Source organism: Lepidothrix coronata, unplaced genomic scaffold (assembly GCF_001604755.1).
Source record: "Lepidothrix coronata isolate B3197 unplaced genomic scaffold, Lepidothrix_coronata-1.0 Scaffold44, whole genome shotgun sequence".
In the NCBI taxonomy this organism is placed as follows: domain Eukaryota; kingdom Metazoa; phylum Chordata; class Aves; order Passeriformes; family Pipridae; genus Lepidothrix; species Lepidothrix coronata.
The window spans coordinates 3,285,858-3,300,092 of NW_016690224.1; the positions used below are offsets into that span (position 1 = coordinate 3,285,858).

Below are 14,235 nucleotides of genomic sequence, written 5' to 3' on the forward strand. Positions count from 1 at the left end.
GACAGCTTTGCTCCACACTCACCTCATGGTAACGTGGAGAATTATCTTTGCTATTATGGCTGTAACACTTAGGATGAGCAGCGCTGTGAGACTGTATATTGTCCACTCTGGAAAACAGAAGAAGAAAAGGAGAGGGGGAGGGGGGAAGTTGTTAGTACATTCATTTACTTACAGTTTTTAAAGTAAGAATATTGCACAAAAGAAACACGCAGCCTTCTGACGCTTTATTCAAAACTGTAATTTGAAGATGCCTCAAACCTACAAGACTGGCAGAAACTGTACAACTTTCAGTCAGAACTGGCTTTTCCCTTGCAGGACTGCTCCCTATAAAGTTTGAAAGTTGGCAAAAGTCAAAGCATATACCAGTAAAATTATCTGGGAAAGGCACCAAAACTTAGAAGAAAATTTAAAAGCAGACTAGAATATATGCTACAGTAGCAACTGTTATGATTGCAAGGAGGTGGTCCAGGTTTTTATCAGTAATTATGTAGTTATGTAAGAAATCACAAAGTATGGAATGGGAGGAGTGTCTTCTAGAGTCCTGAGACAGGTGATCAGTATTTGTGGTCTGCTCTTGGCCATTGCACTTTATATTTCAACTTAGTTCTGGTTGCAGGAGCAAGTCAAGCAGGACCCATTGTGTCATTGTAACATTAAGTTCTTGACACGTGGCAGTTCTCAGTGGCACCTCCCCTGCACCCATGAACTTGTCCAGCCTTCTTTGTATTATTGATGAAGCTTTTGTTAATTGGGGTGACTGGGATGCATCCAGCATTCAAGCTTTTCTAGACTCTACAAAAGCTTGCTCTTTTTTTTCAGCAATTTGTGCCACTCTCTAGTATGCACTGGTCACTGAAGCTGATTCTAGTGAGGAGGCTGCTCTGACTCACATTGTATTTTGATGTGTTTTCCTTCTCAAGAAAGAACTCACTTCTCAGCATAAATGAGAAATAGTGTGAAGATGGTAAGTTTTGAAATGTAAGGAGAGAATCACAGTTAGTGCTAATTAGACTACATGAAAATTCATCTATTAGTAAGATGCAGAGTGAATCAGATAATGTGGAGGGGGAGCAAAGGAAATAGTTGACTCCAAACTGTGCGTTGGCAAAATGTTTTCCCTGTTTCCACACTTTATTGTAATATTACCAGGCATGGAGCTGGTAGGATGACTTGGGCTGGTTGTGATGACATAAAGTATCTTTGATGACCGAGCTGCATTGATGCTGAGATTTGCTTGTTCATTTATCCTCTCTGAAAGGGTGTGATTCACTGGAGTCTTGTTTTGATGCACATTGTCCTTCACAGCTGAAAACACAAGAGTATGATTAAAATATCTTCTTAACAGGTGTAATTGGACTTCATTTTGTGCTTGTTTTGATAGGCAGGTATAGGATTGAATTTTTGAAAACCTGAACTTTGCTGTTTGTGACATAGCTGACTGGAGTGTTCCAAATTGAGAGAATTTTTGGCAAAGCTTTTACCCACTGTGCAGTGGCAACAAGAGAGATAAAACACCTGCTATAAATGAGAGTTAAAATATTTGCTCTTTCATTGCCACTTCAGAGATCTCTTGTGTGAATTAAATGTTTCACTGAAAGGTAGAAACAGGAAAGTTAGCCTCTCACCTCTATATCTGATAGCAAATCCCTGGGCTTGGTTGATGTCATCTGAGAAAAAGTACAAAATGACAAAATCCAAAGAGATGTTAAAGGTGTGGGGAGGCCGGTTCTTGCCATTAAAACGAGCTAGAACATGATAGGTATAGCCATCCAGCAATTCCACCATATCTGTAGCATCTTTGATTTCAAAAAGGGCAAAGCTGAAGTGGATTCGAGATGCTCCTGGAACTTGTATGGTCCAGTAACAGACTTTGCCTGTGCCATATGTGTCAGGAAAATCTGGGGAGTAGATCACAGCTGTAGCAGAAGTGTAATTCCCTCCACAGGCACCAATAAGGGCTGTGAAAACAAGAGAAGAGGGAGAAAATGGGGGAAAAAAAAGAGGTTATACATTAATTTTGCAAAACTTTAGCACCCTGTAGATTCTAATACTTGAATGTGACTTGCAGGTGCAGACTTGCTATGCCAGCAGGATGCACTGTCTCTGGGACAGGTATTCTTTACCTTCCACAGCACTGGGAGCACGGCCATTACATTGCATTTCCTTGGAATAGGCTCCTCATGTCTCATTACTCAGACCTGTGCATCAGTCTTGAATACTGAACTGTCCTTTGTCCTTGCAGGTAACCACATCCCCTTTCCCACATCCCCGCAGGAACAGGATAAAAGATAAATCACTGATTCAGGGGCTTCTACTCCATCCCTGTGAGGCAGGGAGGCAAGTGGATTAGTGATTATTAACTCACTGTTGAAGTACTGAAACTCCTTCACAGCTGTATCAAATTGAAAAAACAAATATTCGCAGAACAAATGAGTTTGGAAGGGACCCTGAAGATTGTCCACTCAAGTCCCCCTGCTCAAAGCAGGAAACAGTGTCTAGTTGTATTTTGAGTCTCCAAGGATGGAAACTCTACAGCCTGTCCGGGCAATTTGTTCCAGTGTCACCCTCACCATAAAAAAAGTTTTTCCTTTTGTTTAAATGGATTTTCCTGTATTTCAGTTTGTGCCTTTTGACTCTTATCTATTCACTAGATAACACTGAGGAGAGGCTGGCTTCATCTTTACACCCTCCCATCAGTTAGTTACACAAACTGAAAAGGTTCCCCCCACGCCTTCTTTTATCACAGCTGAACAATCCAAGTTCTCTCAGCCTCTCCTTGTATGAATGATGCTGTAATCCCTTAATCACCTCTGTCGCCATATATATGAGCTTTTCAAGCCTCCTCTCTTTTGATCTTGTCCAACTAATATTTGACCTTACCTTCACTAAGTAAATTGGAAAAGATCCTGTTACAAAGTCTAAAGAAAAGATTTGTTGCTACCTTTTATATTAGAAACAAGTACATGCCCAATACATTGTTATATTCCCTGACAACTATCCAGATTCCCAGTGCAAAGTTAATTACCAGTGAATCCAGAGAGCAACTCAAATGGCAGCCAACTGAGGATGCATATCTATATATACACGTATAATTTTTAAAAGATATTAGAGAGAGGTATATATGCAGATATATGTATAATATATATATGTAATATATATGTAATATATATTATATATATTATATAATGCATTTTATGTCAAAGCTGTTTGAATCAAAGTTGTCAAAGCTGTTTGAATCAAAGTTATCAAAGTTATCATTCCCCAAAGACTGAAGAATCAAAGTAGAATTATTGTCTCTGAAAGCTTGATTAAAGCCCTGTAAGACAGGCCTGTGAGAACAGAAGTAAAGGAACTGTTTTAAAGTGTCTCAGTTTTCACAGGCCTCTGAGAAAAAGCTTTAATAAATACAAATTAAAAGGAAACTCTGGGAACAAGAAGTAGCATATGTCTGCCAGAAGAACACGTGAAAATATTTCTTTTTCTGGAGCAGGGCCTGATCATAGCCTTAACAAACCTTGTACTTGAGTGTGCACTAGGAAAGACCTAATAGAGGAACTGAAAGGATATGAAAGAATAAGAACAGAAAGAATGTGAAAGACCCCACAGAGGTACTAAGGGACATAGGGGAATTTGTGTTTGGCACTCACTCCACGCTAACACAGCTGGTGATTGAATCCAATAGATAGAATTGTTCAAATAGATAGAACAGATACAATTGATAGAATTGAAATTTGTCACTGAGATACAGAATTTGAAAATAGCTTACAGGTATTGTTACATTTGACTGTGCTGTTTGTAATTCCTGAATCACAAGACGTTTTTCAAGCTAGCAACATTAACTAAGAGTGCCAATGACTAGTGCTCCACAGATGCCTAGCAAAGCACAGCATTGCCCCATATGGAATGGAAATGCTTTCCCTCTCTCATTTCCTTCTAGAGCTGGCAGAGTTCTGTGTTGTGGGTCTAAATGTTACCGCATTAGACTGTGATAGTAACACATAAACATAAGGATAATGGGGCGAGGGGAAGTGTGTGTGTGTACAAGGACTGCGGTGGAGGTTCTGGGGATATGACATAATGTGAAACAGAGACATGAGGTGAGCAGGTGTTGCTCACCAGGAAAAGCAAACAGGCAGCTGCTACTAGGATGACCTCTCTTACCTGGCCACAGCTTTCAGGTAAACGTTGCTGTTGACCAGAAAAGACACTGCAGGTCCTCAGGGTGACATTTTGCTGAGCACTCGGTCACTCTAGAAAAGGAAAGCTACAAAGGGAGACTTCACCCACTGAGGATTTGACAGGCCAAGAGCAGAAGGAAACAGAGGATGCTGCAATGTGATGCTACCAGTGCTATCTCAGCACTGGAAGTAACATGCAACTCTGGTGCATCTTTTCATGTCTTGGGGAGAATCTGGAAACAAGCAGAGTGACTAATTTCTGTCCCACTGAAATGTCTTTCTGTCTCGCTAACTGGGAACCTGAGTTGTAAAGTATGGAGATGGGAAGTTTGTGTGATCAGAAGGTGGAATATGATGCCATTTTTAGCTCCAGAAAGTCTGTAACTCAAAAGGTAGCTTCTACATCAAAGGCAGTTGAGATTGAGAAGCAGTGATATGTTGGTGCAGTTTCCCAGTACTCTCAGCTATACTGGGAGCTTGTACTGCAGCTGGACAACCAGTGACTCACACCATCTACCTCTGAAGTTACACAGCTGGCACTGGTACATAAACTGAAGAGTGGAAAGGAGGATTTCTATGTATAAGACATTATGAAATCAGCAATGGTCATAACAGCAACCTAACTTGATTGTACTTTCACAGTATATTTCTCTGTCTCAGTCCTACCTGCATTGCTTTGCATTGTGTTCACTGTGTCATAGCAAATATGTTTAATTTAAAAAAAAAAGAAGTTGGTGTATATTCAAATTTTATTTGAGGTGCCTCATTCATATATTTACTCTCTAGTAAGATCAATTCTTAAGGTGTCTTTCTGTTGTGACATGCTGTTTCTGATAGCTGAGTTAGCACCACTTGTGAGGAAGTAAGAGACAATCTCCAGAGCACGAGCAGGCATAGTTTTTTGGAAGAGCTATTTCATGTTATTAATGGTTGAGAATCTTATACAGAAATGCAAAGCAGCTTTATCTTATATTGAATTTAGGTGTTTTGCTGTTTTGTGTGCAACAGTTCTCATTGTACTTAGAGCCTTTTCCCTAATTTGCTGAACATTTGAGGCCTCTCCTTTGGGAAAAACTGAGCCTGCTTCAATACTTACTGTCAAAAAGAATGACTCTGCCATCCCCACCGCAAGGCTGAGTATGGTCTCCAAAGCAAACACTGTTGCATTCCGTACTGGCTGCCTCCCCGTATCTCCAGTAGTCAGGGTTATTTCCGCAGAAACAAGCATAACCTGATTCCATGCCTGCAAACTTTGACAACAAAGATGCATAAGAAGGGAGGAATAACATTTGAAGGAGTGACAGCGGGAGGTTGTATGAGCAAGAAAGCTGGCAGCAGAATATGTGTGTTTTGGAGAAGTATGATTAGTCAGAGGAACCACCACAAACTGTTTTTGTTTGAGCTGTCAGGATGCTTCTTAAGGCTAGTGAGAAACATGGAGTGGAGGACCGTTAGGATGCCCTGTCACTCATAACTGCAGTAAGCAAGCATACTTTCTCCTGGCATCCTGGCATTTGTCCAGATTGCTCTGGATGCAGACAGAGGGATATAGATCTCTTGGAGTGGAAGTGAGACCTTAGACCTCCTAAAGGTTTATAAAAAAAAAGGGGGGGAACAGGAGAAATACAAGAGAGAGCTCTAGGCCTACTGCTGTCTTTGAAAACATTTTGTAAATGTATGTCAAAGAAATCACCTTAAATTGTTGACTTCGGCAGGAACTGATGCATGTTTGGATAGTAAGTTTATTGGAGGTCTCACTGGTGCCAGTCAAAGGTGGTGGTTCTCCATGGTCCTTGTAACACCCCAGATTCCCTGGCACTGGCAAGAGCAAGAGACAACAGTCATTCTAAAGGTGTGCCTGTAAACATCCAAAACACAGACCACTTTATGCACTACCTGATTACTAAGCAGTATGTTCTGCAGTATGGGAAGTGTTACTCTATGCTTGTCATATTTTCCAAACATGCACAGGGATAAATGAAGGGGCAAGAGTATCATATCTTCTTAGCAGTATACCTGTAATACTCTCTGGTTGGTTCCAGTAATCTGCAGTAAAATAGACAAGATAAATACCTGGTTCATTTCTCCTGACAGAGACAGTTAAAAAAAAAAAGAAAGGCATTAAGTAGTTTCAGAGGGTTTGTGGGTATTTTTACTATGAGCATGCATATTCTAACAATATAAATTAAACTGTGATTTCTGTCTGATCTTCAAAACAATAACATTCTGGAAGTTTTCAAAACAGGATATTTGAGGAAGGGAACCTAAGCTGTTTTAGAATGGAGTTTGGCAAATTTTATGGGAGGGACTGTGCTCTTATATAGGGGAATTTCCTAATATTTAAAACTTGAATTCTGAGATGAATTTGAAGTATCATACAAAGAGATAAAAAATGAGCAATATCACTTTAAAAAAACCCTATTTTTCTATCTATTTACATTAATACAGTGTTTCAAGGCTCCTTGGTCACCATGGGAGCTCAGTTTTCCCCTTCAGTGCACAATTTGTCCTCTGTTTTTGTTTTGTTTTGGTTTTGCACTTTTCATCAAAGCACTGGAATTTAGCCATGACCACCCCACGGAGAGGATGTGGAGTACAATATAATACTGGGCTAATGGCATAAAATTACCCCTTGCCTACTTGTCATATCTGCTCAGATACTTGAAATTAAATCTATTCCCAGTTCTATGGTAAGGTAAGTGTTTTATTCCTATGCCAGATTGACAAGGATTCTTTTTTGTCCACCTAACTGCCACAGCTCTGCATGACATGTGGTCAGGGAGCTGTATTAGAGTTTTATTTATTCAGTCATTTTTTATTTCAGTACCCAGTAAACATAATGTTGCTTCAAATATTGTTCATAATTTCCTAAGAATGACACAATTTCAATTATAAATACTTGCATGGAGTTATGGCTTTGATATGCCCTGCAGCAAAATGCATATAAGTACTGAGACTTCAAGTTACAGCCTGATTTAACATACCTTTGGAAATCCCCATTTGCAGCCCCACCCCAGCTGAGTACAGCTGGGCAGATAACTCTCAGAGAGCTCATTTTTTTGGCATTGTGCATGCTTTCACTGCTCTGAAAAAGCTTCCTAGTTAACCAACCTAGCTCATTTCCCTAAGAGACCTGGGATTTCGTAATTTTTAAAAAATTTTTGAAGTAGCTTTATTGGTGAGACCCTTCAACCTTATCTCCAGAGAATTAGTACTTTAATATGTGCCATGCTAAGAAATCTGACAGAGTAATTTGAAAACCTTTTAAATTTTGTAACTAAATCAAGCGTACATCCTAAAGCTAATTAGTCTCTTTGGTGTCCCAGCAGTATTTTAATTTTCTTTGCTCTTAATATTTAGCCTACTAAAGAAACTTGGCAAAAAATGAGGTAGTCAGTGTTCTGCGATTACTGTTCATGCTGACCAGTGATGTTTTACTATTAAATTGTCTTCACCTGTTTGTATTTATTTGTTCTCTTGTGCTTAAGAGGTCACCTCTTTTGTGCAAACATACTATTTTTCTTTTAAGCAGTATCTGACATAATGAGGTCCTGGCAAAAACCACAGCTTGTGCGTTTTACATGCCAAGGCACATGTATTAAAACATGGGATTAATCATTTTGAGCTCAAAATCATGTTCCAGCTATGCTCATCTAGTTGTCTTTCAAGAGCCTCCTAGCCTTTTGCAATGGTGGTGTACACCAGTACACTGTCTCAAATGGTTTGAGCTCTCTGCTCTTGTGTTAAAATGCAGACAGGTCAATCTTACAGGGTGATCCTGGCTCTGCCATTTAACACTTCATCGATATCTCAGTCAAATTTATTACATTACATACATGCACACTGGAAAAACGATTCCAGTAATGAAATCTGTTTATGGGAAGAGAGACACACAGGTCATAAACATGGAGATGCAGTTAAGTGGGATAGTAAGCCTTTCTTTTACATTTTGGGAGCATAAGTTGTTATCTCCTTTGAGTTTAAACCTAACCTCATTAACAAGGAGACCAAGAAAGTCAGGAGTAGCTGTGACATTGCAAACAAACCATGTAAAGCATTCAGTTCTGAACTGTCCATGTGAGATGCACATGTTCTCTCAGGACTCAGAGCTGCCGTCTTGACTCTTATTTTGTTTTTGTTCATTCCAGTCTGCTTAGCAGACAAGACATTAAGAAGAAGAGAGGAAGAAAAGGAAAGACTAAGCTCCTACTGGGGTAACTACTGCTGTCTTCTGTGATTATGCTCATCCATCTTCCTCCAGCACTGCTAATTTCTGTACAGCGTGTCTGCACATGCAGAGTGCCAGAACACACTTCTGACTGAAACATTTAGTGTTACGTATAAATATTAGTGAATGAGACACATGATATAATCATGTGAAATCATCATCATAATGCAAAAGTCTTAACTGTAGATTCTTAATTATTGTTACAGTGAATCATTGCATGCAAATCTCTCTGGGCAATCAAGACGCTTCATGTTGTTGGCATTGTCACGGTGTTATGTGGGTATAGTTAATAGGGAACTTATGCTCCAGATACTTGTCTTTTCTAGCAGTAAATATGATTATGGAAAAGAAGCTCATACTCCTCTAAAAATTTTCAAATGGGATTTCTTTACATGATTGCTTTCTTGCTCCATCACAAACCTCAGTTTTGTATTGTGTACTTCACAAGACAGTTTTGATGGTCCTCTGATTTAGCAACATGCTTACTGAAAACAGAAAATCTGGTGAAGAATAAAAGATTTTTTTACTTACACAGTAAACCATGAGGTTTGTATTAAGATTTGGATGGGCTTGCAATGTACAGTTTGCTCTAAATTGCTGCAATTCCTTTTACTAGTATTGAGTTTCAGTGCAATTCTTGAAGCAGCTGCTACTGGTCAAAAGGACATTTTGTAAATATAAGTCTGGATTATCTGTGCAAGTAAGTGTCCAAGTTTAAATCCTCTGCTCCCCACCACAGAGAAAATGAGTGAGGCTGGTTTTAAAAGGATCCTTTGTGTAGAACAAATGGAGTGGAGAGAATTTGCCTTTCAGCTTTTTTCCTGGTGCTGTATCCAGATAATTTGTTAACATCTGTGGTCTTTAAAGAAAATGCAAATTCTTTCATTTTAGACTAAGATAAATTTCTTAATTAGGAGGGTCAGGTTTCCTAAATCAAACCTGGTATATTAGAAAAAGAAGAGTAAGATGTCCTCTAAACAATGAGTATTGGAGTGTTGAATGATTTTGCGTTATTTAAAATTAGACCACTTAATTTGTATTTAAGTCTAGGTAAAAGTCATCTGGCTTAAGGTCACACATTTAAGTATTTGTTTGCCTTGCTTGAGGATGTGACTCACTCACTCATGTGCATAAAAAAACCAACCAACCAAACCAAAAATCTATGAACAAAGTAAACAAATCTATAGATCCATTTTTCTTTGCTTGGTTCTCTTTTCTTAACTTCAACTAAGAAACACACTTCTTCCAATCAAAAATATTCCTACATAGGGACAACTGCTCTGATGCTTAAGAGTGTACACCTGAGTTATCCCTCAGAAACAAAGACTCCTTCCACAGAAGAAGCAAGGAAAGCAAGTGAAGGCACTAATGATTAGACTTAATAAAATGTGTAGCTATGGTTGCTTGTTAACATGTAAAACTGAAATCTCTTTTTAATATCCAGGCATATTTTAAGAATGTTATTCTTAGGAGCTTATCTTGGAGCATTGGGAAAGAAAATTTTGGAACATACTGACACAAATCATGACATTTTAGACAAGGTAAAAAAATATAATATATTAAAAATATTAAACACTGGAAGGAAGCTTCAGGTGAGTAGCTTGTGAATTATCTGATTGAAAAAAAAAATCAAACAAAGCCCAGGTTGTGGTTTCACAGCAATTCTAAGCACGTGCACCTGCCAGAGATAGAATTCTAGCCTGGAGTTCCCACACACCAAATAGCCACCTTTTCCCTGTGTCCTCTCATACTGTCTCTTGTTTCTTCCAAGCAGTTCTGTGTATGAGGCACTATCACATTAAACTAATACAATTCATTTTACAAGCTAATTGCAAATGGTGGACACCTACATAAAATTAAAATTTTTCCTATTCATATCCATATTCCTATGGATTCAAAGAACTAGCAGTACTTTTGTGTGATTCTCTGTCATGCAAAATTATTTGTAAATAACATAATCCAGTAACTCTGAGATAAGATGAAAAGGATAGCAGTGGAGGAACAATTCAGTGAGCTAGTCATTAACTCTAAAAACCCATTTAAAATATAGCTTAGTCTGTAAACGAAAATACGATGATTTGCCTTATCCTGGTTTCTGTTTGAAAATCACCACCCACTCCTGTATAACTGCCAGTCTCTGTGAGACAAAGGCCTAAAAAAATTGCCTGGTGCTCTTACTTCGGCAGGATGGAATCTCACAGTATTTCCAATATATTCCATCCTCATGTTCTGCAATGTAGCACCATGGGCTGACATCTCCATCGGGATTTCTGAAATACAAAAATCGAGTGAGTGAGTGAAAGTCATCAATTTTTTTTTTTTTTCAAAAACCACATATAAGTCAATCTTCTTAAGCTTCAATGACAACACTATTTTTGCCCTAATACCTCCCGTTGGACTTATATACCAAAAAAAAAGCAAAAGTGGTCAGGAAGGTTAGACAGCTTTGCTTATTACAGTACACATCATGCACAAGAAGCCCAAAATGTCTAAAATGTAATATCTTTTTACTTTAAGTTTAAAAGGTGCAGAATTATTTCTCATAAGTACTGATAGAGAAAAAGATTTTCAGTCCCACATCCTGTGTACAGGTTCCATAGGCTCCTAAACTTGATTTTTTGCTTTGGTACAAAATAGTTCAGACTCCAACTTTCTGTATGTATGGTGATAAAAACATTTAGCTGATAAAGTCTTCTTTAGGGAAAGACTGAGTTATTTTCTTTCCCTTCAGTAAAAGTCAGTAAACCTGTTCCAGTGACCTCTCAGTATGGATGGGTAATTCCTTATGTGTCCATGATGATGATTATCATTATCATTACTGTTACCATTATAATTATTTGCTGTTGTGTAGCTCACTTACAAATGCATACCTAATTAGTCATTATATTATTTAAAGTCTTTTCTATGTACACTTTGAAAAGCTATTCACATTGAAAAGATCTATTAAAGAGAATAAATTGTTGTTTTGCACAGTCAGGTTGAAATGTGACTTTTTCTTTTAAGTATGACCAGTTATAATCTCTTTATCATGAATTTTGGCATGAATTCTACTAATTACACCCCCCTACTGAAGTGTCAGTTCAGCTGCATGTTGTCATTTACGAGTATTAACAACTCTTTTGTGGGAGATCCCATTTTAGAAATGCTGGGGATATTTTTTGGTCAAGTAACAGACTGCTGAAGACAACTGGTGAGTTGAGTTCAATTTGGATGACTAAAATGTTGCTAGTGAGGCTTTCAAAAAGATTAGTAAAGGTGGTGGACAAGGAAAGCCTAAGAGTGGTATGATAGGAATTTAAGTGGAATGGCAGAGCTTCCAGTAGCTGAAGAAAGTAGACTAAAACCAAGAAAAAGCTGGTACTCAAATTAACACATTTTCCCTTGTTTTCACAGTTACAGGAATTTTTGCATTTACATCTTCATGACAGAAACCATATGTCTGGAATTGAATCGTGATAATGACACTCTGCATATAAATGCCTTAAAATGTGAGGAAATTGTAGAGAGACATGATTAATGTCTTTAGAAGTCTTTGTCTTGAACCTCAAAAGTGCATACAGTTAGAAAACAAGTGTCTGTCTTTCAGCCTTCATAATTTTGTTATGGTTGAAATGAGGTTTAGTGGAACATGATGAGGCATTTCCATCTTAACAGGGTGTTTTGCAGTAAACAAAGTATTCCAAGTAAGGACCTCCCATGGAGAGGTAACATGCTTCTGGTTAATGCTTTAAGTGTAAAACTAGATTACTCAAACGTTGTCCCTAAAATCAAATCTCAAAGCAATATATTATGCCTTAAAAAAGCCTTCTGAGATATGTGCTGCCTCAGAGAAGGGAAGATCAACTCGTCCATTGTCACCAAGTAAATGAATGTCAGAGAAAGAGCTGAAACAGCTGTATCACAGGCCTCAACATTTGCATGCTGAAGATATGCTCTGGCCCTCTTAGTGACTTTCCAAGCTTTCTTTCAAGACAATTCGAAGTTAAAAGTCATCCATTAGTTAGGATTGTTATTCCAGAATATTCCCAGGCCAAGTGATACAGTTTAAGGAAGGAAATAGCTAACCTTCCAGTCAAACTCCATCCCAAAGAGGATAATCTAACACCTAGCAGATTGAGGTCACAAAGCTGTATTTGGTAATTAAGTCATTTCTCAGGTTTATATATCAGATTATAGGCTTCTTGCTTCTTGTAACACTTACCAAATTCTCATTTGCTAAGTAAAGCAGGACTCTAGCAAGAGTTTCTTGAATATCTGAGAAAACATTCAGATTGTTACGCACGTTTTTGCATAGCTCATACAACCTGCTTTTCTTTGTGCTAACTGAAGTATTAGCCCAAGTTGGCTGCCAAAAGTAAGATCCTGTCTGTCTAGAATATTGCCACACAGCAACAATCAAAATTACCTTCTTCATTCTGCTATTTGTATCACAGGCAACTCAGTGGCCACTAGACCTTTCATAGCTCCATATTAGTATCCTTGCTGAGACACACAGCTCTCTACCTGTCATGAAAATCCTCACACACTTGGTGCTGCTCGGCTGAGGGAGCCTGTGAAGTTGGTATGAAATGTTTTTAATGGGAAGACAGCCCTTCCAGTGCTCACATGCCAATCTGGTACTAGAAGGTTTGATATCTATCTGGTTTCCAGTAAAGACAATTCCCAACTTCTACAGAACTTCTCTTGTAGGTGGTGTAGTTTGCTTTGCTCCTGGAAGGTGCTGAACTGATTCAAAAAAGAGTCAGTTCTGAAGCTGGCAATAATGCTTTCTCATTTATGGCTGAAAACAGAGTACACTGATGCAACACACTGAAGTGTTATTTTGAAGCAGTGCTGCAGCCATTGGAAAAGATCCCAAGTATGTCTTTTTCTTCCCTGTCCTACACCAATATTTTTCAATGAGAAACAGCCTCCTGAATCATCAAATACTCTGGAAATGTCACTGACTCCTTTCATCAATGTGCTCTTCTGTCCACTGCATGTCACAAGATCACTTTTCTATGATTTCTTACTTACTCTCCATTAACTGTCTGGCTCTGGCTCTGGCCATATTTTCTTGAATCCAGTTTCTGATTAAATAAGGAAAAGTTCTTGGATCAAGATCCAGGGCCTTACATTCATGATATAGCAATTCTGCTGAACTCCTGCATGTTAATTTTGTCCCATTAATGTAGCTTTATATTACTTACAGAGAAATTATTTCAACATGAATGTAGGAAGTGTATAGTCTCTACCCTAAAAAGCCTATAACCTGCTAAGTAAAAGCATCTTTCAGGAGAACAGGTGTGGTTTGAACCTTCTCACAAAGGAGACATTACAGGTTTTCTTGCTATGCCTCAGATAACTCAGTTCTTAAGCTCCTGGTTTAAACATCTCTGTCCCCAATTCCCAGTGAGAAAGAGACACCACTCAACTTTATATGCATCCTACATGAGCTGATTATTATTGCTGTTTAAGGACTGTATCTATCAGGTTGTTCTCTACCTACCCCCACAGCAAGTATAGACTCACACAGAAACTCGGCTGATCAGTCCTGCAGAGGCAGAAGGGCAGGTAAATGTTACAGGCTGAAAAGGGCCTGCAGAGCCTCAACATCTCGGAACTTCAGTTCGGATTTGGCTCCTAAATTCTGAAGTTCTTATTTAAGTTTTGTTCTAAGTTCTATCCATACTTATGGAGGACTTCTCTAGAAGGCAAGGAAAGAGAAGTGGATCTGCCATGGTTTAAGCTGGTATTGTAACCCTGACAGTTGAGCTTCTGAATTCAAATAACAATTCCAACTCCCTGAACAGCTTATGCTTACTTTGAATTTTCAGTGACTACATAACT

General features: G+C 38.5%; 1 protein-coding gene across 3 annotated transcripts in view; it reads right to left on the reverse strand.

The window, feature by feature from the left end:
• KREMEN1 (kringle containing transmembrane protein 1) overlaps window positions 1–14,235 on the reverse strand; it is a 33,209-nt gene that overhangs the window by 8,039 nt on the left and 10,935 nt on the right. For all 3 annotated transcript variants that reach the window (XM_017814146.1, XM_017814145.1, XM_017814144.1), the window contains exons 3-8: window positions 10,585–10,676; window positions 5,872–5,996; window positions 5,275–5,428; window positions 1,626–1,958; window positions 1,147–1,305; window positions 23–107 (exon numbers count right to left, since the gene is read on the reverse strand). In XM_017814146.1, coding sequence (XP_017669635.1) covers window positions 23–107; window positions 1,147–1,305; window positions 1,626–1,958; window positions 5,275–5,428; window positions 5,872–5,996; window positions 10,585–10,676 — 948 coding nt within the window. The remainder of the gene's footprint in view (window positions 1–22; window positions 108–1,146; window positions 1,306–1,625; window positions 1,959–5,274; window positions 5,429–5,871; window positions 5,997–10,584; window positions 10,677–14,235) is intronic.